This window comes from Passer domesticus, chromosome 14 (genome assembly GCF_036417665.1).
Source record: "Passer domesticus isolate bPasDom1 chromosome 14, bPasDom1.hap1, whole genome shotgun sequence".
Taxonomy (NCBI): Eukaryota; Metazoa; Chordata; class Aves; order Passeriformes; family Passeridae; genus Passer; species Passer domesticus.
This window is the reverse complement of record NC_087487.1, coordinates 17,873,737-17,900,378: the sequence shown is the minus strand read 5'-3', so window position 1 is coordinate 17,900,378 and position 26,642 is coordinate 17,873,737. Positions and strand designations below refer to the sequence as shown.

Genomic DNA, 26,642 nt, shown 5'->3' with positions numbered 1-26,642 from the left:
GGAAAACAGCAACACTGAAGCTGAGACATTTTTATTCTTTTCAGAATCCTCTTTATTAAAATACGTTCCAAAGTGGTTGATCAAAATGCCATATTGCATCTCTCTGTCAGTAAGGTCATATATATATATATTTGTATATATGTACAAATATACACATGGATATTTTACTCTGCAAAGTAACTGCAACTCCAGGGAGAAGCAGAACACTTCATCTGATAGAGCACCTGAAACCAAACATCCAGCCCTTGATGCTGACTCGGGCACAGGTAGAGCCTGGTCTGCTCCAGGATTCCCTTTGTGTCCTTCACTGGGCACGCATAGAAGCCATGAAATAATTTAAGACATTATTGGAAATACATCAGTCTTTTAAACACAGGCTTTGCAGACCATGTCCTTGATGATCTCATTGCAAAGCCTTTGGAAAGGGCTGCTATAGTGTAAAAAGTTGAGCAAAAAAGCAGCAATTTTGCTGTGACTTAGCTTGATGCGTGGCTTTCAGTTTCAGGTCACCTGAGGCCTTTAAGCAGCTGAAACAGTATCTGCACCTTTTTTATCTGGATTTAAAAAAAATAATAAAAATTTCTCCTACTTATTGCTTAGTTGGGGACCTGTGGATGAATGAGATGGGTGCCTCCATGCTGGATTAATGATTAGTTCCCCATTCTGGGCTCCTGTAGTTGTGGGCCAGGTGTCCAAGCTGGCTGTGGCCGTGGGGTTGGCCCTTCCCCTGCCAACGTTATCCACAGCTCTGCCTCCTCTGGGAGCTGCTGCATCCTCACAGAAAACTGGGCTGGCCGCAGTGGCAGTGGCAGAACAGGGTGCAAACACCACAGCAGCCCCGGACAGGGGCAGGCAGAGCAGTGCCACAGCCCATGTCAGACCCTTGGCACTCTGCCTGCTCGCCACGTTGCCACTGCTGGCTTTGCCCCGGCACAGAGAGCAGGGCCACCATCTGCCAGCAGCTGCTGCAGTGCCTGCCAATCCATCATGGAAGGTCCCAGCTCCTGTGGAGCTGGGGGGATGGATGAGGGTCTCTCTCCTCCCTCTCTGCAGCCCACAGGGATGTGTCCTAAAATATCTTGAAGCCTTTCAGCAAGGTGAGCGTGGGAGCCTTCCTTTTGCTCTGAGCCCGCGAGGACTTGACGGTGACCAGCTTGGCCTGGGCCACTGAGGGGATCTCCTTGTAGCTGACGGGGGAGAGGGTGTTGAAGGTGCAGGTGGCCAAGCTGTGGTGGGTGGGCAGGGCCACCGGCGTGGCCACGGGCGGGCAGGGCCGCTCCTCGGAGATGAAGAGGGGCAGGTTCCCCTCCGCCTGGCGCCGCACCTCCCGCACGGCCTCGTGGAAGACGTGCTGCACCCGCGCGAAGTCCTGGCACGCCGACACCTCGTGGAAGAGGCACCCGAACCTGCTGGCCAGGGACATCCCTTCTGCTGAGAGCACCTGCCTGGTGAGAGCAGAGGGGATGGGTGCAGGAACCCTTGAGGCACGGCAGCCACCCAAAAAAGGTGCAGGTAACAGATCGTGCATCCCACACCTCCTTCCCAAAGAGCACCGAGGTAGCACCTGCCCATCCCTGCCCTGGGACAAGCAGGTACATGAGTCCAAAGAGTTTTGCCTTTACCAAAATCCCAGAGTAATGGTCTCTTTGTGTTCCTCGGGAATCACACAGCCTCTCCTGCTAGGGATGTGTTCCAGGAGCCCAGGGGTGGGTGTGATGACAGTGCACTGGGAAGCAGGGAGGGGCAGGTCCTTGCTGTGGGGAGGGAGGATACCTCCATCCTGGGAGCACGAGGGTTCCAGCAACGCACGTGACTCAGGGGCCCGTGGGACCACAGAGCAGCACAAAAGGCCAGAAAAACATATTGGGCACATCCAGTCCTGGCAGTGGGGCTGGAACTAGAGGGCTCCAGGGAAAGGAAGGGCATGTCCAGAGGGGCTCCTCTGGCTCAAGCCCTGCCAGGGATGGTGACGCTGCCTCACCACTCAGCCAAAAAACATCCTACTGAAAATACCAACGGGCTCAAAATAAACACATCAGCCCTCAGGCAGGAGAGCAGAAACTTCGGGGATGTGGGAGGATGTTGCAAATACTAATGGGGGTGGAAATACCCGTGAAGCAATCAGAGTTGGGTTTTGCATCCCAGCAGGAGGGATGGGGACGCGTGAGCTCTCTCCCACGGGGAGCAGGCAGCCTTACCGCATGCCCGGTACCTGTACTGCTCCATGTCCAGCTTGTTTCCCAGCAGGAGCACGGGGCAGCGGCGCTGGCAGCCGCGCGCGTGCAGCGCGAGCACCTCGAGGTAGCGCTGGCAGCCCTCGAAGCTCTTCCTGTTGTCGATGCTGTAGACAACCAGGAAGGCGCTGGCCCAGCACAGGTAGCGCTCGCAGTTCCCAGGGCCATCCTGGGGGTGAGAGGAGAGGCTGAGCTGCAGTCCAGCCGTGGTCCAGCTGGTCATCACACCCCCGGTGCCTCACCTGGTCAGCAGTGTCCATCACCTTCAAGAGCACAGGCTGCTGGTCCACCAGCTCCTCCGAGGAGTAGGTGTCCTCTGCAAGAAGAAGGGTGGTTGTGTGAGGATGGGCTGGCACATCCTGTCTTCTTCAAAGCCCAGGATGCTTGGGACACCATGGAAAAATTTCAGCCCTGATGAGGAGCATCCTCCACCAATGCCTCCCACCTTACTCCTTCCTGGATAACATTATTTTGGGGGACTGGTGGTGATGTTGCTGGGCTAGGAGCAGTTATTCCTCCCCACGTGCTGCAAGCGTGGGCTCCCACAGGAGAAGGAGGGAGGGGAAGGAGCTTGGCACAACAATCACTGCACCCAGTGCTCGGCCCTTATCTAAAAGCCATGGCCTGATGAGATAAAGCAATCTGGGGGCTTGACATGGGACTGTTTCCCAATAAATCAAGCGAGAGGAGCAGTCCTTTCTTTTGAAAGGAGGGCAGGCAGGGAGAGCCGTTGAGCCATTCTCCTAGGAGAAGGATGCTTTCTTTGGGCCAGCTTTTAACAGATGTGTTTCGGAAAGGTTTTGACGTGGGAAGATGAAACCACATTCCCAAAAATATCTGAGGAAGAAAGGATTTATCCTTCTTTCTAAGAGTCACTGAATTATTAGGGGCTGGAGTTGGTTCTTGGACAAGGTCCATATCTCCTTAATGTCCCCAATAAATCATTTATGGTTCTTCCCCACAGCCTGGAGTCAGGCCTAGGAAAATAGTTATTAATTACTCAAATGAGTGGAAAAAAAATGCCCAGAACTGCTCACTGCAAAACTCAGCCCCAGGGTCGCCTGCTGTGCACTCGTCCTCATTTCCTCAGCCTTTTCCCTGCCCAACAGACATGAGATGCTCCTCAAAGAGCCTGAAAAATTCAGCTTTTTGTTTTTTGGGGGCAATGCGAGAAGAGAACGTTCCCATGGGAAGTGCCCCCAGAGAGGGCACTGCTTTCACCTCTGTTTTTGCAAATGGTTTTGGGTCAAATCCAGCCCTTCCTGTTGTTTTTTTATACAATTTTGGGTGGGTTGTTTTTTCTTTCCCCTTACATGCCACATTCATGGGAAACGTGGGAGATGGGAAGGATGCTCCATGGGATAAGAACATGCCTTACCCAAGTTGGGATCATATTCACTGATGAACCTCTTGGTTAGAAACTTCACGGTGAGAGCTGCAGGAGGTGAAAGAGGCAGGTGAGGCAGGTGTCCCCTGACGGCGCCCGGCAGCTCCCCGATGCCCTGCCCTGCCCTGCCCGGCTCACCTGACTTGCCGGCCCCTCTGCACCCCAGGATGGCCACGTTGCACTCGGGGAGGGGACTCTGCGGCGGCCGCTCGCTGCTGGCTCGGGGCTTGCCGAACATCGAGGACATCCTCGGTCCTGCGGGAGAGAGCAGGGGGACATGGAGCACCCGCTGCCATGTCGGATGGGGACCTTCTCACGGCCCCAGCCTGGGGGAGAGAAGGGCTCAGCAGCACCAGGGTGGAAGATCCCCTCTCTTCCATCCGCATCCCGAGGCTGGCTGGCATCCTCATCCCAGCACCCCAGCGAAAGAAAAGACCCTCCAGCCCTCTGCCCACCCATCACAGCCCAGAAAGAGATGAGAAACGCAGCCTCCCACCTTACAGCCCCCGGCCGGAGGGGACGCGGGGCTCTCCGTGAGCGCGGGGCCGGGGCAGCAGCGGGCCCTGCACGGCCGGGGCTGCGATGAATGAGGCAGGCGGAGGCGAGCGCGGCTCCCGCTGCTCGGGCTCCGGCCAAACTCCTTGTAAGGAAAGCTGCCACGCCGCGGGGCTGGACACGCTGCCCCGGCCACCCCGAGGACAGTCCCCTCGGCAGAGCACCCCAAGCTGCCCCGGCTGCGGACAGGGACCCCCGGCCCGAGACCTGCCGTGCCGGGCTTGGGGCCGCCTCGCCATGCCCCGGCACCTTCGTGAGCCCTCAGCTCCTCGCCGTGCCCCGGCGAGCCCGAGCCGGATCCCTCTGTCCTGGCTGAGGCTGCGAACTCATCACAGCTCCGGCAGCGGGAGCAGCACCCGGAGCTGCCCGTGCGGCCGCCCTGAGCACCGCCTGCCCGGACGCAATGGAGCACAGACACCTTCTGCTGCCGGCAGAGCCTTCCGAGGCACAGAAATGCCCTTTTGCCACCCAAAAGTCCCAAGAGGAAGAGGAGCCCGGGGAGTACTCACCGGTGCCCGTACCAATCCATCAGCCGGCACCCAGCGGCTCTGAGCCCGAGTAGGTGGCGGAGGCTGAAGTCAGCGTTGTCATGGTGATCACAGGCATTTGGGAGAGGGCTCGGTGCCCGGGACCACAGGATGCGGCCCTGGGCCGGCCCCGAGGGGCTGCGGGGGGAGCAGAGCCGAGGCTGGGGGACGAGGCTGCTCCGCGGCCATGCGGGGCTGCTGCGCCCTTGGGAATATTGCCCGTTAATACAGGCAGGATATTTTTAAACCCTCCCAAAATAGTCTGGGAGTGTGGAAGTCCCTGCAAGCCCCAGGGATGGGGAGGATGGGATCACAGGGATAAGTCCCCTGTGGGAAGCAGAGCCCCTCTGAGGAGCTTTTACCCTAGACCCCCTTTGGTCACAGGTCGAGGGTGCTTAAAAGCAATTGGAACTAAACACGGTATTTTAAGCTGAGGATCAGTGACAGTGGTGCAAGTGCAAAACTTTCCCATTCTCCCCTAACTCGGATTTTTGGGGGAACTTGCTGTGGCCATAATCCTGAGGCAAAAGCTTTGCCATCATGCACTGCCTGAGAAGTTCCCAGCTGCTGGGATGAAGGGGTTAAGGAAGGAGCAAAAAATAGACCTTCAACAGGATGAGCTGCTCAGGTTAAATTATTCATCAAAACAAAACACCAGCTGCAAACTAATCACAGGTAGTGATGGGGAGATCCAGGAAGGAGCCCCCAAGTGAGCCCTGTTGTCAGCCTTCCTTGGCACCCCACGGTGGAGCTGAAATGGGATTTCTAGCCAGAAAAATCTGTGATTAGCACACAAACAAGTGATGTGCCACAAATAACACTTTTGCTCACTGTCAAGCTCTGTGTCAGTAAACAGGGGCTTATCTCTTCACACAGCCAGGTATTATGGGGAGCTGGGCAAGCCCTGAGGCCAGAGGGGAAGTTTTATGGTGAGAAGAGGCTGCTGCATTTCCTTTTTCTCACCATGAGATCCCCAGGTGAAGCACAGGCTGGCTTATGGCTCCTTTTAGCTGGGATGGATATTGCAGATGCTGCTGCCATGGAGAGGGTCACAAAGGAAGGTCTCTCCCTGCCCATGGCAACACTTGAGGAACAGCCAAGCCCCTTTTCCATGGCTGAGCTGGGTGGCAATGAGATTTGCTGATGCTGTTTACCTCCCTGGGCTGTAAACTCCACGTTTTAAAGGAAAAAAAAAATAGTGTGGCCAGATGTTCTTCCCAGCCATGCCAGTGTGTTGCCCTCCCCAGGTTGGGGACTGTTCCGTAGGGCATCATAAAGGAGGATGCCTGAGAGTGGAGAGAGCAAAATCCAGTTTCTCCTGAGTGGCTGGGCACACTCCATGGAATGATCCAGGCACCTCTGCCGTGCCCAGTGCTGGCTGGTGACACTGGAACCCTGCCTGAGCTTGGGGGGGCAGCCGAGCCTGGTGGATGCCTTTGTAGGGCCCCGGTCACGAGCTCAGCTATCTTTAGCCCAAGGTATTTATATTACAAGGCCGCCGGGCAGTGCAGCAAAGGCATCAAAAGGTGGAGAAGGCCGGAGGGGGCTGTGCAGGGGCAGGCACAGAGGGGCTCCCAGGCGAGGATGACCCCAGAGGAGGAAGGCTCCCAGGCAGGACCCCCGGAGCGGGTGCGTATCCGGGTGGAGGAGCAGTCATTCTCGGTGGAGAAGTCCTTGCTGGTGGAGAGCAGTGAGTACTTCCGTGCCCTCTTCCGCTCGGGCATGAGGGAGAGCACGCAGGAGGAGATCGGGCTGGGGGAGCTGAGCGCAGCCGGCTTCCTCGCCATGCTGCGGGTGCTGGCGGGCGAGAGGCCCATCCTTGGCAGCGAGGAGACCTTCCAGGCAGTGGAATGTGCTGCCTTCCTGCAGGTGAAGCCCTTGGCCAAGTACTTGATCCACTCCATCAACTCTGACAACTGCATCCTCCTGTACCAAGCCGCTGCCATCTTCGGCCTCCTGGATCTCTTCCACTGTGCTGCACTCTACATCAGGGACAGCTACGCTGAGCTGGAGGAGTACCTGGACTGCCTCTCCGATGACCTGCTGGCCTATGTGGAAGCCCTCCTACCCAGCACCTTTGTGGCAGTGGGAGCCCACACACCCACCTTCGAGTTCCTGGAGGACCTCTCCAGGACCATCTGCTACCTGGACGAGGAGACCAACACGTGGAGGACCCTCTCCTGCCTTCCGCTGAGCGCCAGCACATTCCTAGCCGGCATGGCAACCATGGATAATAAGATCTACATCGTGGGTGGTGTCTACGGGGCCAACAAGCAGGTGGTGGAGAGCAGCTTCTGCTACGATGCTGATGCCAACGCCTGGAGCCAGTTCCCCAGCCCCCACCAGCTGCGCTACGATGTCAGGCTGGTGGGCCACGAGGGCTACCTCTATGCCATTGGTGGCGAGTACGAGAAGATCTCGCTCAAGTCCGTGGAGAGGTACGACCTGGCCTCCAGCACCTGGACGTTCGTCTCTGACCTGCCGCAACCGAGCACGGCAGCGCCCTGTGCCCAGGCCCTGGGGCAGATCTTCGTTTGCCTGTGGCAGCCACTGGACACCACTGTCATCTACGAGTACGAGACCCAGCAAGACGTGTGGCTTCCCGTCACCGAGCTCAAGCGGCACCAGAGCTACGGGCACTGCATGGTGGCCCATCGTGACAACCTCTACGTCATGCGCAACGGCCCCTACGACGACTTCTTGCGTTGTGTCATCGACTGCTTCAACCTGACATCGCGGCAGTGGAGCGCCCTGCCCGGGCAGTTCATGAACAGCAAGGGAGCTCTCTTCACCGCCGTCGTCAGGGGTGACACCATCTACACCGTCAACAAGATGCTGACGCTGCTCTACTCCGTGGAAGAGGAGACCTGGAAGCAGAAGAAGGAGCGGGCGGGTTTCCCACGCAGCGGCTCCCTGCAGACCTTCCTCCTGCGGCTGCCACGGCGTGACCATGACATCGCGACGTAGCTGTCCCCATCCCATGTCAGGATGCTCTCCTTGCACGTGGCCTCAGCTCTGCACTCGCTGCTCCCCTGGGCTCCTCTCCTCCTCCACGGAGCTGTGCTCAGGTCCAGGGATGCATCCTCCGTTGGAGGTGACATCAGACCCTGCCAGAGGGAAAGGGCAGCTGCTGTCTGCCTCTTCCTGCCCTGCACGGGCACAAAGTCCTGTTAGCCATGAGCTCACAAGCCAGCTGTGTGCAGGACATTGTGGCTTCTGCAGAGGACAGATACCATAGAGATGCAAACATAGGATTTATTTATTCTGACTGCACTCTGAGGGTGTGCAGCTTTCCACCTCCTCTCTGCTTTGATGGGAAATCATTCATTACAGGCTGGAATTAAAAGGAAAGTTATAGAAAAGCTTCTCATTACTGTGTTTTTCATTTACTCTTGAGTTTGGGGTTTTTTCCTCCTGTGCTTCTGAAGGAAAATACCTTCTAACAGGGATCTGTGTCAGGACTCGCTTCTGCCCCTGAATGCTTTTTCAGCTGTGGCTCAGTTTCAGAGCCTTACGTGGGAGTGCAGTTCCCACAGAGCCCTGCATCCCCTGGGAATTCTCTGTGGCTGCAGCGGGGTCTTGGGAGGAGGAGGGCAGATGGGGAGTGAAGGAAAGCAGCTCCTGGGCATCAGGTGCTTAATGTGCCAAGGGTTTTCTGGGACCTGGGAACCATCAATCACGCCCCCTCCAGGCCCCAGCACAGACCCAACAGGGTGGCAAGTACTGGCTCTCACCAGAGACTTGCTTGAGCCAAGTCAGGGTGTTTTGAGGACATGGCAAAGCTTGGAAATCCAAAAGAGAGTGCCAAAAGGGAATGAGGGCTAGGGAGCCATTACATGATGATACCAGGCTTGCATAGCTCCACAGCCAGAGGAGCTGTTCCCATCAGATCCCCCTACCTGGTGTTGAAGGCTCACAGCCCTCAACACCAGCTCTGGGGATGGCTGGATAGCACAGAGCTCCCCTTTGTGACCACAGGGACCAGGGCAGCAGCAAACCCAGATCCTGGCTCAGCTGGTTTCCCCTCCATGGGGCAGGCTTTGGGCTGCCTGTGCTGTCCATGCCGGGAGCAGCGGAAGGGATACCAGCTGGGATGCCTCAAATATCTCCACTGCTGATCCCCGCCAAGTTCTCGGCATTTTCCAAACAGTTCCCGCATTTGAGAATAAACCCACTCAACGCAACTGCAAACCAAAACAAACCAGAAAACCCCAGCTTGCACCCACAGCCAGATGGAAAACCACTGGATGCACCTTGTCCCCATTTGCTCTCTGCCACTGGGCCAGGCCACCACCCCGATGTCACCCCTGAGGGGACTGCTCCTGGTGGAGCTGCGGGTCTGGCAGTGGCACAGGGAGGCAGGGGACACCAACAGACCTGTCCCAGCTCTGCACTGTGGGCACTGGGAGCTGAGCAGCATTGCAGAGCAACCCATCAGATCAAATCATTGTCCCCTTCCCAGACAAAGCCAATTAACATTTCACAGAATTCACAGAATTCTGTGAATTAACATTTCACGTTGTCTTCTCCTGAGAGCAGCACATGGAAACATGCTCCTTTAAAACAATTTTAAGCTGAACAAACAGCTTAAACATCCATTAAAATGAAGTTAAAATAATTCTGTTACTAAAATATTTATGTTGGGCTCCTGTGGCCAACCCTAGACCACAGAACTTGGCAGGCTCACCCCTTCCCTCCAGCTCTGACAGCAAGTGATACAACCTCCTCCCCACCTCCACATGCTGCTTCTTGACAGTTCAGGAGTTTACAAAGATATTTGTCAACAAAATGCAAAAGGTTTTAAGATTTTAAGTGTAGCACTTGAAGGAAAGTGTGAATCTTGGCAGGCAGCTGAGTATGGCATGGATGCTCCCAAGAGCCATTTGTTGCATCCATGAATCCAGACTGTGATCCAGAAAGTAACACAAGATAATTTTAAGTGTAAAGGGAGGAAAAAAGATACATTTCTTACCTCTGCAAGAAACAATCCAAGATCCAGGACCAAGCAAACCACTAAGGAGGGCGACAAGCTGCTCAGCCTTTGCAGAGTCAGTTGGCACAATGCTGCCAGTGTGCTTTGCTCCAGCAGAATTCAGCACCACTGGCACCAGCACAGCACCCTTATCTTCCCCTTTCCATGCTCACGGTGTTTGCTCCGCCAAAGATCACAGTTCCAGGCGACACGATCTGCCTAATCACAGCTTAACCTTTTGCAAGTCTCGTTTTTAAGGTGACATCATCTTGGCAAGGGGGAATGTAAGGAAAAGCTGTCTGTAGATGGACTTGCCTTATATGGGCCGTATCAAAAATAAAAGCTTGTATAACCAAGGGAAAGCAGGAGGAAAAACAGGGCTGGGAGTTCCAAAAAGAGCCTGTGAGCTCCCCAGGAATATCTCCCTAGGACATACAGGGTGCCACATTTTCTGTTTCAATGCCATTAAAGAAGAGCAGGAATAAAGCACCCTTGGGGATGGATGGTTCAACTCCCCCAAAACATGGATGCCAAGTTTCCTTGTTGCATCCAGGCAAGAATGAAGGCAGCCAGGGAGAGCTGTACCTTCCTGTTGTTGTCTGGCACCCACCTGGAGATCCAGGGAGAATGGACACAGTGTTTTACCTTGATGGCAGCACACTGCACTGGGAGATTGTTTGGAAGGGTACGATGGAAAACGGTACGGATACAACTAAGGATTTTCTCTGCTGGGTTGTGCCAGTTGGCGTCCTGACAGAAAAAGACAAACATGTTGCAGAAGAACCCCCAAGCATCTTTACTCAAAGAAATTACATCTGTTTCTAATTCACAGGAAAATAACATGCTTTATGTGAAAACACTGTCCACTGTTCCACTGCCAAGCCAAGACACACATCCTGTACAGTGATCTGAATCTCCCATTCTCTGTCCTTCAGTTACATACAGAAATTCTCTGGGGCATCCAAATGTTCCTGATGCTGACATTCATGCTTCACTTCATTTGGAACCACTGTCCTCACAGTTTAGGGAAGCACCCCCTGAATTTTCCTGATTTGGGCAGAGCATGAGGGCAGTGAGCAGTTCCCCATCTCTCTGTTCTAATCTCATGAAGTAGCCTGAAGACAAACCTTTGCATCCACCATTTTTCATTGCACTGGATAAACCTCATGTATTTCAGAGCAAGGGCAGCTTGTTTTCTTTCTTTATCCACATAAAACTGTGTATTTTCCTCACATTTCTGGTTTAAAAGGAGAAGCTAATGTGATCAAAGTGGATTTCAATTACAGTATTCAACCATGACTAAGTCAGCTGAGACTCTTCCTAAGCTGAGACCAACACATGTTCCCGCAGGAGCCTTCAGTTTTTAGGAAAACAATTTATTCTGTTGATTATATAATCTTTTAAGAATCCCCACTTGATTGTAGCTGAAAACACGACCCCCATCACCCCAGGTGGAGGGAGAACACTGGTTTGGTTTGTGTTTTGCAAAAATCTAAGCCAAAGGCAGTTTGGATCCTCTTTCATCTAATCTGAACAGCTGAGATGATCAAGGGTGGGGACGTGTGGGTGAGGAGATAACATTCCTGCTATGCAGTCAGTGCCTGCATGACAAACACTCTTATGATCGATGTCCATAAAATGAGACACCAAGGCAGAGCTTTGAAGTTGTGTGTCTGGTGCTTCCAGGGGTGGGGATGGAGCAGGAGAATCATCTGAGTCCTTCTGGTCTGGTGTGGAGAGGGGAAGCTGCAACTGCTCCAGGATGCTGCTCAGTGGGTTTTCATCACAAGCTCCTCCAGCGCCCTCTCCCTCTGATTCCCACAAAGCAAAAGAACTTCCTTGATTTCATTTTGCTGGAAGCCCATGTCATTAAACTGAGCCAACAGATGTAAGAATTCAGCTGCCTGGAGGAAGAAGGAGGAGAGAAGGAGGATTTTATTATGGATGGATATATCATGTAGTTGCAGAAAAAGCAGTGCTGTGGAACAAGACTTCAGCCAGCAGATCTGGCTGAGTTGTATCACTGTGACAGCAGATTGGGGGCACACATATTCCTGGCAGCATTGAAACTTCTTAAATAGGAAATATTTAATAAAGTCAGCCTCTAGCTTCACTATTCCTTATACTGTTTATATCAATTCCGTGCAGTGTTTGCTTGCATTATGAAGAGAGCAGCGAATGGCAGGGAGCACAGCTGAAATTCACTTGTCCTGCTCCCCCACTTTGCTCAGGCTGAGCCCCAGCACCACAACATCACCCAGAGCTGGGTCCTTAATAAACAAACCCTTCCCTCAGACCCAGGCACCCTCCCACTGCCACTGCCCTAAGGAGTGGTGACACAGCAACCCTACAGGCATCGGCACCCTCGCAAACACTGCCAGCCTGGATTTCATGCAGTTCTACCTTCCCAGGATCTCCATTACCCCCAGGGGAGACTGATGGAGACAAATTCCCAGTTCTCCATGGTTCTCCTCCGTGGGGCTAGAAGGGAGAGCTGGCACAGCAGGAGACAGTGTGAGTGTTGGTGGGCTCAGGATTGGATTCCCAAACAAAGGCTGAGTGAGCATTGTGCTGCACAACAGGGTGAGAAGAAGGACAGAGAAGAGTGAAGGAGCAGGTGTCCTCCCCCACAAAGGTGACACTGCCCTAGAGGTCTGGCCCTCCATGAGGCTGAAGGAGGGCCTGTGGAGGCAGAGGAAAGCATGCAGCCCACTGAAAAAGAGAGCCTGGAGGACACAGCACAAAGGGCTGGGCTGTGCCATCCCATTCTGACCTTTTTCTCGGAGTACTGGAACATTTCCATGGCTTCCTCCACCTGCCCTTCCTCATAGCCCTGCTTCAGCAGCCGATCACAGGCACCCAGGTAGCTCAGAAACTGCAGAGGAAGACAGACAGGTTAATCCAGCCTTGCAGGCATGGGGAGCAAGGCTAGTCAGGAGCCCCCTTGCCACCTCCCAGGGACACACCATGGGGGGTACATGAGCCACCACCATCTTGCCAGTTCCCACCTAATGCTCAGCCAGGGTGGTCTGTTTGTCTGTCTGTGGGATTTCCAGAGGGAGACATCTTTGTCCTCCTTCACCCTCCCAGGGTGGGAATGGGAACAGGGAGGAAACCAAACATGTGAACACTTGAGATGCAGAGCAACGGCCTCCAGGGTGAGGCAGGGCTGGTCCCGGTGGGATGACTTCGCTCGGCTGACCCCGCATCCCTTTGATGTGCTGGGTTCAGGCACCCGTGGGTTTGCTCCAGGCCCAAGTGCAGAGCCCACCCCAGGGAGACCTGTGTGCTGTCATTACTGAAAGTAAACAGTTATTTTTGGCTTTCCTCGTTGTTCTTGGAGTGCTGACAGAACAATTCCCAGCAGCATCTTTTAAATACCGCGAGAATCACTCACTGTCCAAAAACATATGGGACAGGCAATAATACATGAGCTATACAATAGCAGGGGGAATGAAAACATCCCACAGGTCTCTCCAAAGCTTCTTCATCCAAGGAGAAGCTGATTCATTTCTCCCCAGATTCACCAGCACACAGACCTCCACCTTCCCCAGCACTGCCATAGACACGGAGAAGGACTCAGTGAAAGGCCATAAAACATAGGAAAAAGTTAAAAAAGTCTTTCAAACATTGAGTTGATCTATTTTGGCTGAACAGTCGGGTAGGGATTTTCAGAAATGTCAGCCTTAAGGAGCCCAGTAACTCAGAAAGGAGACAGTCACTGGTCACTGGCATTCCTCACCTCATGTTTTTTCCCTTGTTACCAGGCTAATGACAAGCCCAGATCACTGCTGTATTTCTTCCCCTGTTGTGGCAGAACAGCCACTCACCCACAGCATACACAGATAGTCCTGGCAGCCTGGTCAAGCCCAGCATAAAATCAATGCCTTTGTCAACTTAATGGTTTTTATCTCTAGAAATATATATATGTATCCTCAAGACTAAACAAGAAGATTTTTTTAACACTGACCAGCTGCAGCCTTTGTCATGTCTCACCTCACACGTACATTGAGGGCTCCATGGACCAATGATGCATTTTGAATTGATCAATGATGACTGATCAAAATTCAATGGTGCCTTTTTGGCCATGACATCCTACATGGTGAACCTCTGGCATGCTGGAGCAACTAATCCTACTTGAGCATTTCAGAGAAGTTCTTCCACCAAAATTAGGAAAGCATTGCTTCTAAAGAAGGCTACAGAAGACCTTGCCTTCTCTAGCAGGGTGGGCTCTGCCAGTTTCTCTTGACACTGCAAGGAAGTTGAGCAATTTTTGGCTACCATCTGGTACTTCCATCGATCCTCACAGCTGAAGTAGTCATTATCACATAGAAACCTCAGGTATCAACAGCAAGCAATAAAGAGCACAGGTCTTCTTTTTAACTTCAGCTGGAACATATTTTCCAGGAAGATTTAAACTAATTTGGTAGTTTAAAAATGCATGAAGGGTCAGGCTTTATCTTGGCTGCATTGGGCATAAATGGGAAAGATGGGAACTGCTGGTGAAGAAGGCATGGGATAGAAGGCAGACCTTGTCTATGGGTGCAGTAATCTCTTCTCCAAGGCAGTGGGAGTCCTGGTGTTCATACAGAAGGGAGCAGGCTGTACCCATTTCCACCCTTAATAAGTTGCACTGCTTCTTCATTTTGAAGCCAGCAGTTGCTACAAGACACCCTTGCATGGCTCTATGAAACAACATGGGCTGGGCTCTGCCCATCTCTCTGTGCCTAGATGAAACCTCTATGGATTGAAGACATAAAGCTTCTCTTCCCACCTCAGCTCACCTGAAACTCCAGTGAGCTCTGGGGAGCTGGTTCAGCCGGGGTGAGTAGGGAGGGAGCTGGAAGCTGCAGGATGACTCAGGCACAGAGCAGCTCCATGCTCGGACCAGGAGGGTGAGAGCAGCTCCCAGGGGAATGGGAAGGAGACTGGCAGCCAGCAGTGGCTGCTCGGTGCTCTGCCTGCTCATGCCCTGCCAGGATCTGCTCCTGCTCCCTGGCCTGACAGCCCCATGGATATTCCTCTTGCTCAGCTATGATTAAGACCCTTCTCCCTTTGCAAGAACTACTTGGATAATTTAGCCCTAAAATCCTCTGCTGGGATGGGCAGGTCCAGCCCCAAGTTTGCAAAAGGAGTCAGAGCCAGCAGGTTCCATCATGTCATGGAAGCTCTGAGCCCACCTGGACCTTTCTGACATTCATCTGGACAGAGACATTGGGAATGAGGATGCAGCACAGCAGGAAGGGATGTACTCACATACTAGGGGTAGAAAGAGGCTGCAAGTTAATTATTTTCAATACATTTCAGGTTATCATAGAGGGTTTATTGGGAAAAGAGCTCTGGGACTCTGCTGCAATGTTTGCATGGATCCCCTGCTTGCTCCACCACAGGGAAGTTGTGTTTTGGAGAGAGCCCAACCAAATCTCCAAGGTATTCCTACAGCCCCACTCTGACAGGATGAGCCATGGCAATAATCACATAAATCCAACAGCTGGGAAAAATGATGTGCAAAAAGTTTCCATATATGGGGGCAAAATTTGTACCTCAAAAGGACATGATGCTTCACACAACAGATTGAACAGATAACAAAGCCAGCCGTGATTATGCACTGAAAAGCTGAGGGCGGCTCATTGCTATTTTATTACAGCAAAAGTGTAATCTCATGGAAAATCCTGTCAGCTGTGGTCTGACACCAAAGTGGAAAGGCAAGGCCATCAAAAATCTACCCCAAAGAAGACAGCCATTCCTTTCTCCATGAAAATCAAGCTTTCCTTTACCAAAAGTTTCTGACAGTGCTGTGCCAGCTCCACCAACCTGACTTAAGCTTTGCCTTCCTGTCTTCTGGAGGGTGAGGATGGCTTTCTGGGTGGGGTAGCCCAAGGCTATGACAGGCTCGATGAGGTCTCTCTCCTCTTGGCTCAGTGCAGAGAGCAGGTCAGCTGAGGAATCTGGCTGGGATCTGTGGCAGCTGAGAGGTCGTCCAGGCGTGGAGGCAGGGGGGAGGCAAGTGTAGGGGCTGAGGGACTGCAAGGAAAAAACCAGATGGGCTTATTGCTCCAGGTCATGGAATGAGGTGAAACAGCCCAGGCTGAGGCAATGCTTCTGAACACTGGTGGTTACCTTGTTCTCTCCAGAAGAGGAAAATTCCCATACAAGAAACATCAAATGAGACTGGACTTAATTAAACCCAGGCTCAGCTATAGATACAGGTCAGAGAAGAGTGCTCAGTGTGGGTGTTTATACAAATACACATGGGCATTTAATCTCTCCTTAATTACTCCATGACAAATGCAACTGCATATAAATAACCTGCTCATTCAAGTGTCTGATGGTTTTATTGCAGGTTTTCAGTAATTTATCTCCTACATCTCTCAAGCAGCTGGATTAGATGCAATTTCTTAAAAGCAGGGTGCAAGCTGACACAGTACTATTTACTCCATCCTTTCACATCACTGTCTCTATCACTAAATTATCTGTATTTCTAATAGGACTATGAAGTCCAAAGTTTCCTAGAAAAGACATAATGACTGTAAGGGGACATTTCCCTATAAACCCCTGTTTATATATCTGTTAGAATGGGATAAGGTGGCAAAAAGAGGACAACCTCCCCATATTTCACTCTTTTTTTAGTATTTCAATTGAAAATCAGATTAGACCCTACTTGGGGAAAACACAGATGTTTTGGACAGAGCAAGTAGATGTGCACCCAGAAAGCTTCTTTCAACCTCAGTGACAAAATCAAACCCTTTCTTCTTGTGAAAACTTCAGCAATTCCTCATGGGTCCAGTGTTTCCAAAGCCCCATTTTGCTTCCTTTTTGCTGACCATCCCCTACCAAATGAGACCAATTCGATGCCCTCCACCTCCCTCCTCTCCCAGTGATGAACAAAGGGGCCACCAAAGGAAGCTTCTCACCGGCACCGTGGGCTTGTGCTGCTTGATGGGAGGGATCGGCGTGGCTGTGGCTGGAGGAGTTGGCACAACATTCCCCTGCTGGGACACATCTGGGTCTGGCCCATACTTGACGCTGTGGTTGGTGCCAGGGCACTGGGGCAGCAGCCGTGGCACCAGGATGCCCCTGCTCCCAGTGGCAGCTCTGTTCAAAGGATGCACCAAAGCAGCCAGCTTCCTCCTGGCTGCTTCCAGCTCGTTCTTCATGTTGTTAAATATCACCATGGATCTTCTCTGCTTGCTGGGGTCTGGGCTGGCTGGGCTGTGGACATTGTTCTCTGGCGAGGGCTCCAGCAAGCCGGGCGATGTCTTTGGTCGGGTCTGGTAAAAGCCAGGGCGTGAAGAGACGCTTCTTGAAGAGCTTCTCCTCCTGGAGAGGAGCGTTTCGTCCTTGTCATTCTCTTCCCAAGAGGTGGAGGAGTACTCATCATCCGAGTAGTCCCCCTCCTCTGAGTGCCAGGTGTCGCTCTCGGTGTCCGACAGGGCCGCCCTGCCCTTGGCGTGCCCGTAGGAGCTGTCGGCAGCGCTCAGGCTGATGGAGCGCCGCACTGCCCCCTCCCGAGCCCGCCCCCCGTAGCTGTCAGCAGGGTCCACCAGCAGCAGCCAGCACGGGGGAGCTGTGGGGACAACTTCGGAGGTGACTCGATGGCGGGAGGTGTGCTGCTGAGAGGCCACCTCCACCCAGTACAGCACCTTCCTTTCCAGCGAGAAGTCGTGCTGCGGAAGAGCGAGAGGCAGCTGGTGAGGACATGTGAAACCAGACCAAGTGGCATGGAGCAAACCATGCACTCCACGAGGCATCTTAAGGGCTGCAGTGTTCCCTTATCAGCTCCTATTTCCCTGAGCATTAGGGCTGGCTGTAGGATTGGGCAATGCCAGCCTCATCTCTGTAGGGAATCCCCAAATTTATACTTGAAAAAAGTCTTACCTATGAAGTCATTACTATTGTGAGTCACACCTACAATTCTTAGGAAAAGCATTTTATGCTTGGAGGTGTTTGTGTCACTCTGACTGTGGAAGGCAGGAGTGTGCAGACATCCCAGTTTTAGGCAGCTGCAGAGGCGCTGCATCCAGCCACAGACTGGCCCCAGAATGGTAGCAGAGTTTGTTTGTGACCCTCATTAGCAGCGCTTGGCAGAGCTGCTTCAGGGGCTCAGAAGGCACCAAGAGGGGAGATGCCACCTCGGGCAGAAGCAGAACCAGCCATGGGATTATCTAGTGGCGCCAGGGTCTCGGCTGGTCCCCAAACGGAGTTGTCATTTCCACATAGTTCAGCTTAAAATATAAGTGTGTTTGTGACTGAAATCTGAGGGTTTTCCTGGAACAAACAAGCCTTGCCTGTCCCAGAGCTCTCCAAACAAGGTCTCCTCCTGACAGGCAGGCAAGTACATTCACAGCCCAGGAATGCTGTTTTTACTGTTCTTGCCACTTGGGTCAGCTGTGGACCCAAATCAGCCTCCCCAAGGAAAACACCCTCACGTCCCTCCACAAGGATCAGCCTGGACCAGCAGCAAAATGGCTTAGCCTCAGAGGGGAGCATCAAATCATTGCTAAATGGAGAAACACAGGAGGTGTGTATATATATATATATATATATATATATATATGAACACTACCTATATGCTTCCAGCACAGGTAGTATTGCCTGCTTATAGCTGGTAGATTTATTGGTAAATATTTAATAAATATTATTAATAAATGAGACAGTGCTAACTCCAAAGTAGAAAACAACCCCAGAGCAGAGCCTTTGTCCTCCTATACCAGAAAAACCTGACCTTCCTTCCTGGAAAAGATTTTTAGAAAGCAACTCCAAACCAACCTCATCATCACTGCCACACCACAAATATCCTCAGCTCCTCCCAGTATTGCTGCAAACCAGCCAGTGAAGAGATCAGTTAGGAGGTTTCCCTTCCCTTCTTTCATGAGAACACTGCTGATTTCCTTTCAGCATCCCCCAGCAGTGACCAGGTGTGGACTCACCATGGTGCTCATGAGGATGTCGGTGCAGTCAGGGAGCTCAATGTCTGGGGCAGTGACTAAAGGGATTTCTCCCTCTGAGTCCCCATTGAGGCTCATGGCTGTCCGGAAGGGAACTTCATCCAGGTAGTTCATTGCTGCTGCCTGATTTGTTGCTGCTGGAGGAAGGGAAACAGAAACTGTAAGAACATCTCTTAAGCTGGCTGGAAGGAGAAAAACATGAGCTGTTTCAAGTGCCAGCTGGGTAAAAACAGATTGGCAAAATCTTAATTACTGACACCAGGAAGCTTTGTCTGTACTAACCTTTGCTATTCTCAGCTTGAGCCAGAAGGACATGACCAAGCTTATGGCTTCCTTTGGCAGAGATCCTGAGCATTTTTCTCCTCCGTGCTTGCCCTGCTGCTTCCCATCCCTCTTCCCTCTGGTGCCATTGAACACTCCCCTCCCCAAGGGATGGACTGAGCACTTTTCCCACTTACAGAGGGAGAAAGCACAGCCAAGGAGGACACCCTGCAGGTCTCCCCTGTCTGTACAGCCTGTGGTGACAGAGCTCATGTTCAGCTCGTGCTGCTAAGCCATCACACAGAGCATCCTGAAGGAGCTGGGGTGAGGGCATTCCTTTGGGCACTGCAGCAGCTTACTGGGAACCAGGCAAGGAGACTGTGCATCAGGCAAGCTTGGGAATTAGCGGGATGCCAAACAAGTAATTTTTAAGACTATCTTTTAGGAACCATGCATTCATTTTAAGTATGGTGATGGTTTTATATCAGGAATTGCAGGGTAGAGAAAAATTGCTGGTGAATTGGGAATGTTGTCACAAAAATATTATTTCAAGTGTCTTCATCAGGTCTCTACAAATGCCTGAATTTACTAAAAAGTCATTACTTGCTACATGAAGCCTCAAGCTTTCAGCTTCCCAGTGATGACAATGTGTAAAATCACTTCTTTTATAGATTATAAACTGTTAGGAGCTGGTAGCCAGTCTTCCACTGAGTTCTGGTACTGGCATCATGTGCCTGCTCATCCCAAAGTCCCCAGCACTCATCCTCAGGTCACACAGTAAATATGTATGTGACATCCCTAAGTGCTTTTCCCAATTATTTTTTTCCTTTAAAAACAAACAGCTTCTATGACAACAAGGATAAACATTCCACTAAAAGGAAATATGCACAAGAATATACACCAGGATGACAAAACTGCCTGTTTAAAGCAAAAATAAGAATCTATAATGGGAGATGGGGTTCAGGGCAGTTTCCTGTGTTGGCAAAAGACTCACAAAGAGCTTCCAGGCCGGAGAAAGTGACACACACACAATAAACATGCACAATCACTCGGGCAACTCAGGCAGTCATAGCAGAATGACAACAGGGGTGTCACTTTGCCTGCTTACGCCAGGAGCCTTTAATACCCCTGCACCAGCAGAGCCCCTAACGAGCTTTGTGCTCCTGCACATGTCCTGCCACTAACATGCAACACAGGCAACGTGTTGGGATGCCACGTGGGGCCAGGCCACCTGCTCAGCTTAAGAGGGCTCAGCCTAAGGGACAACCCACGTCAGCACTGACAAAGGTGACGCCTGAAAACACCTGTAAGCAAAGCCACCTTCTCTCAGCTTTCTGCTACTCCCTGAGCAGCTCCTGCATGCAGGAGGGACTGACCTTCTCTGCAGCTTGGGCTGTAAAATGGCTGTTCCCAAAATCCCAGGGTGCTGAGGAAATCAATGTCTCAGCATCTGTCACCCAGAGTGGCTCCACTCAGGTGCAAATGATACTTTAAGGGATGGTGATGGGTAGTGAGTGTGTCTGAAGCCAGAATGAAGAAAATATGAGAAGATGATGGTATTGTACCTCTCTGTATTTCACTGCATAAATACTGTGCTTTAAGAGAGGCTCTCACAAGTGTTAATTCCCAAAACCACAGTTTAGAAAACAAGAAGTACTTTGGGGCAGAAGCAACCACAACAAAAATGCTACTAGAAAAGGATAAAAGAGGGTCAGTCATAAACACAAATTCTCACCAGAAGGGAACTCCTACAAGGGCTCTGACCTCATGTTCTCCACAGGAGCCCTGCCCACTTTCACACTGAAGACACTGCCGGTGCACGAACCAGTTCACACCAGGAAAAGGATGTGCCTAAACAGCAGGAGAAACCCAAACTGCACCAGGACCAGGGCAGGAGGAATAGGATACAAATGAAGCTTGGAAACTCATGGCCAACCTCTCTCTTCTTCTGGAGTACACTAAGTTGGTAAAACTTAAAAACAGTGGGAAATATTATACTCAGAAAAACGGGAATCAAGTCTAAACACACACTTTTTAAATTAATACCCTGAGTCCGTGTATTTTACGAGTTGAGATTTTAAACATTCCTCCCCATCTGTGGCTTCAATAACTTCCTCACTAAAGCTATTAAACATTGTAATGCAGATGTCGTTAGGCAGGAGCAAATACACAGAACATACCTAAAGGTGCATCCTCCCCTGGCATTTTCAAGCCCTCTGTTCATTAGCAATATGAAGCTGTCCTTACCATCAGATGAACTCATGGAGCTCTCTCCTCGCAGGGCAGGGAGAACGGGGCTGCTGCTGCTTTGCTGCCTCCTTATCTACTGCTCAGCTCTGTAAATTCCTGCAGTGTCAGACAAGCAGCTGACTTGGACAGCTTTAAGATAATCGTAGCTTAAGCAGTTGGCCTGTTCCATCAGACATGCTGATGGGATAAGGAGCCTAATTGTTTAAGCAGAGCATCCTCTGGTCACTAAGCTGCCTGAACTGAGAGTGTTGGGTCTGTATTGGTTTTATGCAGTTGTTTTTATTTTTATATTTGATCTTGTGCATTTTCATCAGGGAAGACTCCCCAGGATTTGACTCAGCCTTGGGTCTGGAGTAATGAGATACTAGAAGTGACATTAGGGATGGGAGGATGTAGGGAGGAGCAAATCAGAACACCACCTGCAGAGAACTTCATGGCAATCTGTACTTTAGGGTGCTACAGGTGAGCAAGAACTGCAAACTTCTGCAGTCATGTTCTATCAGGAACTACCAGTTCGTGTCTCCTTCTGACAGAAACCAGTGCAAAGGTTCAGCCAGGACACTGCTAACATTACACCTAAGGCCCAGGTACTGAATTTAGGCAATGACACACGTGAATTACGCGCTGTTGTGACGCCAAGAGGCAAAGCACCAGAGAGATTAACTCCATTGCCACACACTGGGGCTAAGCAAGAATAAGGACTGCAGCTCTGGAAAGGTGCCACAGCAATCTGTGCAGAACAGCAAAGCTCCAAATCCATCACAGTTACAAGCAAACTGTCCAGAACATGGAAAGCTTTGACATTAGATGTTACTTCTGTCACCTTGCAGGAGGGAGAAGTTCCTTCACACAAATCTTTTCCCAGCAATTTTCTCCTTGTTGGGAGTTGTATTTGATGCAAAGTACTCAAACAAATCTCTTCCCTGACAGGAAAATGCTTTAAACAAAAATCCATTTTTCCCTATTTGTTCTGTACAAAAAAAAAAAAACCAACTTACAAAATAAAGCTGTGGTTTTTAATCAAATATTGTAGACATATACAAAAATATCTATATAGTCAAAACACAGTAGGTTAGACCACAGATTTTATTGAGTTTTTTCCAGCAGGCTTATTCATCAAATTTGTATTTATTCACATGGTTGTCTGACCTATTTCACCACAACTGGGAATTTTTTCCATGTTTTGGTATCAGCTTTAGTCCACAAAAGTAAAATGTCAACAGCTGCTTTAACCCACCTTGAAAAACCCTGTCTTACTTGTACTTCAGAATTCGTTTAAACTTGTAATAGGTTTGTCTCTACACCCAAAAATACAGGAACTATTTTGACAGTGATGCTTGACATGCTTCATTTAAGAAGAAAAACATGTTTACTAATGATCTCTTTTTTTTTAATTTCTTCATTTCTGAAGCTTTCATCATCCTTTATAAAGATAAAAGCCAATAAAAACATGATGTTAATACTGGCTCAAATACCACCATCAGCAATGTTCCTTTGTTAAGATTGAGATTTAACAAGAACTTGCAGCTGGATTGTAATTCCACACCACGAGAGGCCTGGCAGCTCTGGGCTTGCTCAGCCATTTCCCTCCACAGTCAATCAGCAAAAACAACTCTTAAACTGTTTTTCAAGACCTTGCAGTAAAGACTTTCCAGTACCTGGCTGCCGAAAGAGAGGACGAGACCTCCTCTTCGGACCCTCTCATATTTACACGTAGTTGTAATGAAGCAATCCTCCAAGGCTGAAATAATTTATTGCTAGATTATCTGACAGCAGTGGCCCAAGTGTCATTGGTGGGGAGGCTTGGCAGAACCCATCCTGGAGGGATGCAGCTTCCTTCGGGGTGGTCAGCTGGCACCAAGTACTGATCCCATTCGTGCCTTTAACAGAGAGAGTGTTGTTTGAGAGGAGAGCTGGGATGAATTTGGTGGTAAGATTTATTATACACCCACACAGATATTACTGATCAATACCCACAATACTTGTACTCTTAAACTTGTTTTTTCAAAAGACAAATGTGAAAATTCAATGTTCTGCTGCTAAATGGAACGGTTATGCATGAAGTGCACTCTGCCTCAAACGGGCATCTGTTGGACATGACTCAAGCAAGAAACTTGAAAAAACAGAACAATCCATTGCATAACCATATTTGGAAGCTGACAAACCAAGAGGGGCACTGAATTTACAACTGCAAAAAAACAGTGTTTGCCATCTCTGATGATAAAATACTTTCTTTGGTTTTACCTGATCTGGATTAGAGCTGCTACAGAATGTTCAGCTTGTAAGTAGTAGTCTCTGAAAGGCTGCAGTAGATGGGCAAGTGGGAATTCAGCTGTGAAAACACAATCACAGAAACTGTTTAATAATCCAGAAAAACCTTCCATTCTATGAGTCTCAGAAGCCCATAATTTGCAAAATCATTTGCTATTGCCCAGCTGTAATCTGACATCAGGTCCCTAGGTAATACATGAAACACTGTTTATATGTTCCACATTTCCTGGTCCGTACCACAGCTGTCAGAGGAAAGCCAAGACTAGCAAAACTTCCTGACTCCACCATCTAAAAGAGGGGAACATATGGACACTGGATCTTTACAGATTACCTGAGTCACACTTACCAAAGCACCAGACTAAAGCATCTAGGGTTCTGGAAGTCTTCAACCTATTCTGTTTATTCTCACTTCAGTTTAATCTACAACCTCTTCTTGCAAAACAACATGAAACCAGCTTGAGATGTCTGCAGTCCATGTTGAAGAGCTCAACAGCTCCTCTTACACCACAGGTGTTAAAGCACTATGTTTATCCCCCATTCTCAGGCCATAAATTACTCCAGTGGATGACTCCTTTCTCAACTAGAAACTCTCCTTTCTCTCAACTAGATCTGTGCCTGCATTTCAAATCCAGTGTCTGAGATGGGGATGTGATGTGGAAAAACACTATTAAGAACAGGAGGCAGAATTTACCTGGATCCCCAAACAGCTTAGAATCCATTTCCAGTTTCTGCTGTAGTAGTTTTTCCCTTTCCTTCTTCTGTTTCTTTTCCATTTCCCTCTTCCTTTCCTCCTCCTGTTCTCCCTCCAGCATAACCCTTAATGCTCTTTCCTCAGCTTCATACAGTTCTGTGCGAGTTTTGAGCAACGTTTTGAGACTCTCCACCTGGTTTTCAAATGCTTCATCTGCTGAAGGAGGTGGACAAACACCTGAACAGAAAGAGAAGTGATTTTGAGTTTGCAGATTCAGAAGGGGGTTTGGTACCAATCTCAGAGGAACATGAGCTTAACCTTGTTAACAGATGGAATTCTTACTGGAATAATCCTTCTTCCAGAAAGAGCTTGGAAACATGAACAGAATCACTTTGTACCTATTCTTGTAATTAAAATCAAAATGAAGACACAGCTTTTTGAAGCTGCTGCCTTGCTAGTCAGCACAGGGCACCCTTATTTCCTGTGTGTGCAATTAAAACAGTTGAGACCAATGTGGTAATGAACCTTTCCTGGCAGCAGCTTCTTTCCTCAGTTTCCGAAGCTTTTCCAGCCCGCGCAGGACGTCTGTCATCCTCTTGGTATCTGCTTGTTTCTTCCGGACCTCGGACAGCACACTGTCAGCAGCAGCCTTCAGCTCTTGCTCCTAGCAAAGGAAGGAAAAAAAAACAGATGAGATGTGTGAAATATCCCTCAAAGACACAAATCAAATGGTATTCTCAGAGAGTAGCAAAGCACTGGAGAGCAGAGTGATTTCACAGGAACGGCAACAAGTCAAGACAACCATCCAGCCTTGCCTTTTTACGAAAAAAGGCTAAAATACCACAGACTTCAGGAAAAAAAACATGCTGTGGGACTCATATATCCTGGCCAAATCACAGAATCATGGAATTGTTAAGGTTGGACAAGACCATAAGTCCATCTGTCAACCCAGCACCACCACCACGTTCACTACTGAACCATGTCCTCAAGTGCCACATCCACACACTTTTGAACACTTCCTAGAAGATTTATGAATTATGAAAGCCTGAGAACCTTTAACCACTGAAATTCAGGGTAAATCTTTTACAATTAACAGAAACCACCCCAATTCCACAGTTCTGCAATTAAGACCATCAACCTGCCACAGTCTGACCACAAACCCTTCCTCAGCAGCTGCTCTGGACCATCCCAGCAGCAGACCAGCAGAAAGGGAGCTCTTTAGCCAAAAACAAACAGAAAGGTGCCTACAGCACTTCCCAACCAGTCTAATTTGAGGTGTATTTTTTACTTTGGAAATGTTTTACTTCCCCATAAGATGAAAAAGCTTGTAAACCACAAGCTTTAGAAGGATGAAAGCAGGAGGGAAGGCTGATGGATACTGAAACAGCACTGACCACCACAGAGCAGCTGTGTGGACAAACCGACACTTGGGACCAGAGAGGAAAACCTCCAGGAGTTCAGAAACAACTTAAACCCCAATTTCATGTCAAGGCCTATCATATGAGGATGGCAAAACCGAGATGCCCACCAAGACTTCTAAGCAAGAAGCAGGGCTGCAGGCCTTGGAAACAGCACGTCTCTCAGTATGCTGAAGTCATGCAGCACCTCAGCAGCACCCACTGAAGCAAGGGGGTCAAAGGCACAGCCTGCCGTGACCCCACTACCGGCCGGTCACCCCTGCCCCACCCGGAGCCCCGTGGAGAGGCAGGACCAGGCACTGGGGACCATACCCGGTTCTTTTCTTCCACCTCCTGGATGCACTTAGCCCGCCACTGGTCGATCTTGGCCTCCCGCTCGGCGGCCCGGGCCGCCTCCTCCTCCTTGGCCGCCCTGGCTTCGTGCTTCCTCCGCTGCAGGCGCAGCCTCCTCTTCCTCGCCCTCTCGGCCTTCCTGCGCAGCGCCTCGCCGTACCCGGGCTCCCGCAGCGGCCTCACCACCTCGCGCAGCTCCCGCAGCGCCGCCTCCGCCTCGTCCCGCGCCCGGGCCCAGCCCGGCTGGTCGCGCTGGCTCTCGCTGCGCCGCAGGGCCCGGCAGAGCGCGGCCAGCCGCGCCACCCGCCCCAGCGCCGCCGCCGCCACGGCCCGGGCGCTGCTGGGGCTGGCGGCGGCGGGCGGCGGCGGCGGGGGAGCGGCGCGGCGGCGGCCCAGGAACTGCGACAGCCACAGCTCATCCTGCTGCCGCTGCACCGCCTCCTCCTCGGCCGCTGCCCGCGGCGGCGCCGCCGCTATGTAAGGGACGCCCGGCGGGAAGCGCGCTCCCCCCTCAGCCGCAGGCGGCGGCGGCAAGAAGAAAGGCGGGGGTGCCGCTGGTCCTACCGCGAAGGGCGCCGGGCGGACGGCGGGGCCGGGGAAGGGCGGCGGGAAGGCGCGGAAGGGCGGCGGGAGGCGGGCGGGGAACGGCGGCGGCTGCGCCATGATCGCGCCGCAGCCCTCAGCGCGCCGCCATCATCCCTCAGCGCGCCGCCATGACACCGCCTCAGCGCCGCGCCGCCGCGCCCCCTGGCGGCCCGGAGGACCCGCCCCGCCCGCCTCCCGCTCCGCTTCAAA

General features: G+C 51.1%; 4 protein-coding genes across 9 annotated transcripts; 1 reads left to right on the top strand and 3 right to left on the bottom strand.

Annotated features, from left to right (window-relative positions):
* Positions 1–28: 28 nt before the first annotated feature.
* RASL12 (RAS like family 12) lies at positions 29–9,809 on the bottom strand. 4 transcript variants are annotated; one of them, XM_064388747.1, is made up of 6 exons: positions 9,676–9,809; positions 3,760–3,876; positions 3,613–3,669; positions 2,477–2,550; positions 2,213–2,403; positions 29–1,445 (listed from the first exon to the last, which is right to left on the bottom strand). In XM_064388747.1, exons 2-6 carry the CDS (start codon positions 3,866–3,868, stop codon positions 1,070–1,072), a joined length of 807 nt encoding a protein of 268 aa, XP_064244817.1. In that variant the 5' UTR covers positions 3,869–3,876; positions 9,676–9,809; the 3' UTR covers positions 29–1,069. The 4 variants fall into 4 exon arrangements, with proteins under 4 accessions (XP_064244817.1, XP_064244820.1, XP_064244816.1 ...); XM_064388750.1 differs by lacking the exon at positions 9,676–9,809 and adding an exon at positions 4,686–6,811 and having other exon boundaries at positions 2,199–2,403; XM_064388746.1 differs by lacking the exon at positions 9,676–9,809 and adding an exon at positions 4,686–6,811.
* KBTBD13 (kelch repeat and BTB domain containing 13) lies at positions 6,288–7,777 on the top strand. Its single transcript, XM_064388735.1, has one exon. The coding sequence runs from the start codon at positions 6,288–6,290 to the stop codon at positions 7,668–7,670; it is 1,383 nt and encodes a 460-aa protein (XP_064244805.1). The 3' UTR covers positions 7,671–7,777.
* A 1,631-nt stretch (positions 9,810–11,440) lies between the features above and the next one.
* On the bottom strand, positions 11,441–22,931 carry UBAP1L (ubiquitin associated protein 1 like). 3 transcript variants are annotated; one of them, XM_064388737.1, is made up of 7 exons: positions 22,793–22,886; positions 20,620–20,735; positions 18,606–18,760; positions 16,590–17,342; positions 15,490–15,699; positions 12,449–12,550; positions 11,441–11,579 (listed from the first exon to the last, which is right to left on the bottom strand). In XM_064388737.1, the coding sequence occupies exons 3-7, from the start codon at positions 18,735–18,737 to the stop codon at positions 11,445–11,447; spliced, it is 1,332 nt and encodes a 443-aa protein (XP_064244807.1). In that variant the 5' UTR covers positions 18,738–18,760; positions 20,620–20,735; positions 22,793–22,886; the 3' UTR covers positions 11,441–11,444. The 3 variants fall into 3 exon arrangements, with proteins under 3 accessions (XP_064244807.1, XP_064244806.1, XP_064244808.1); XM_064388736.1 differs by lacking the exon at positions 20,620–20,735 and having other exon boundaries at positions 22,793–22,931; XM_064388738.1 differs by lacking the exon at positions 20,620–20,735 and having other exon boundaries at positions 18,606–18,757; positions 22,793–22,929.
* PDCD7 (programmed cell death 7) lies at positions 22,869–26,618 on the bottom strand. Its single transcript, XM_064388739.1, has 5 exons — positions 25,827–26,618; positions 24,622–24,760; positions 24,097–24,333; positions 23,379–23,466; positions 22,869–23,014 (listed from the first exon to the last, which is right to left on the bottom strand). Exons 1-5 carry the CDS (start codon positions 26,508–26,510, stop codon positions 22,897–22,899), a joined length of 1,266 nt encoding a protein of 421 aa, XP_064244809.1. The 5' UTR covers positions 26,511–26,618; the 3' UTR covers positions 22,869–22,896.
* Between the last annotated feature and the right edge of the window lie 24 nt (positions 26,619–26,642).

What these genes read in the sequence shown, in the direction of transcription:
- RASL12 (XM_064388747.1), bottom strand. Translation starts at nt 3,868, where the DNA reads ATGTCCTCGATGTTCGGCAAGCCCCGAGCCAGCAGCGAGCGGCCGCCG. An exon ending in CAGAGGGGCCGGCAAGTCAG is followed by an intron (nt 3,670 to 3,759) that starts GTGAGCCGGGCA and finishes CACCTCCTGCAG; the next exon opens with CTCTCACCGTGAAGTTTCTA. An exon ending in TGAATATGATCCCAACTTGG is followed by an intron (nt 2,551 to 3,612) that starts GTAAGGCATGTT and finishes TTCTTCTTGCAG; the next exon opens with AGGACACCTACTCCTCGGAG.
- KBTBD13 (XM_064388735.1), top strand. Translation starts at nt 6,288, where the DNA reads ATGACCCCAGAGGAGGAAGGCTCCCAGGCAGGACCCCCGGAGCGGGTG.
- UBAP1L (XM_064388736.1), bottom strand. Translation starts at nt 18,737, where the DNA reads ATGAACTACCTGGATGAAGTTCCCTTCCGGACAGCCATGAGCCTCAAT. An exon ending in GAAGGCAAAGCTTAAGTCAG is followed by an intron (nt 12,551 to 15,489) that starts GTTGGTGGAGCT and finishes CTTCCTCTGCAG; the next exon opens with TTTCTGAGCTACCTGGGTGC. An exon ending in TCCAGTACTCCGAGAAAAAG is followed by an intron (nt 11,580 to 12,448) that starts GTCAGAATGGGA and finishes TTCTTCCTCCAG; the next exon opens with GCAGCTGAATTCTTACATCT.
- PDCD7 (XM_064388739.1), bottom strand. Translation starts at nt 26,510, where the DNA reads ATGGCGCAGCCGCCGCCGTTCCCCGCCCGCCTCCCGCCGCCCTTCCGC. An exon ending in AGGTGGAAGAAAAGAACCGG is followed by an intron (nt 24,761 to 25,826) that starts GTATGGTCCCCA and finishes TTCCTTTGCTAG; the next exon opens with GAGCAAGAGCTGAAGGCTGC. An exon ending in TAAGCTGTTTGGGGATCCAG is followed by an intron (nt 23,467 to 24,096) that starts GTAAATTCTGCC and finishes GTGTTTTCACAG; the next exon opens with CTGAATTCCCACTTGCCCAT.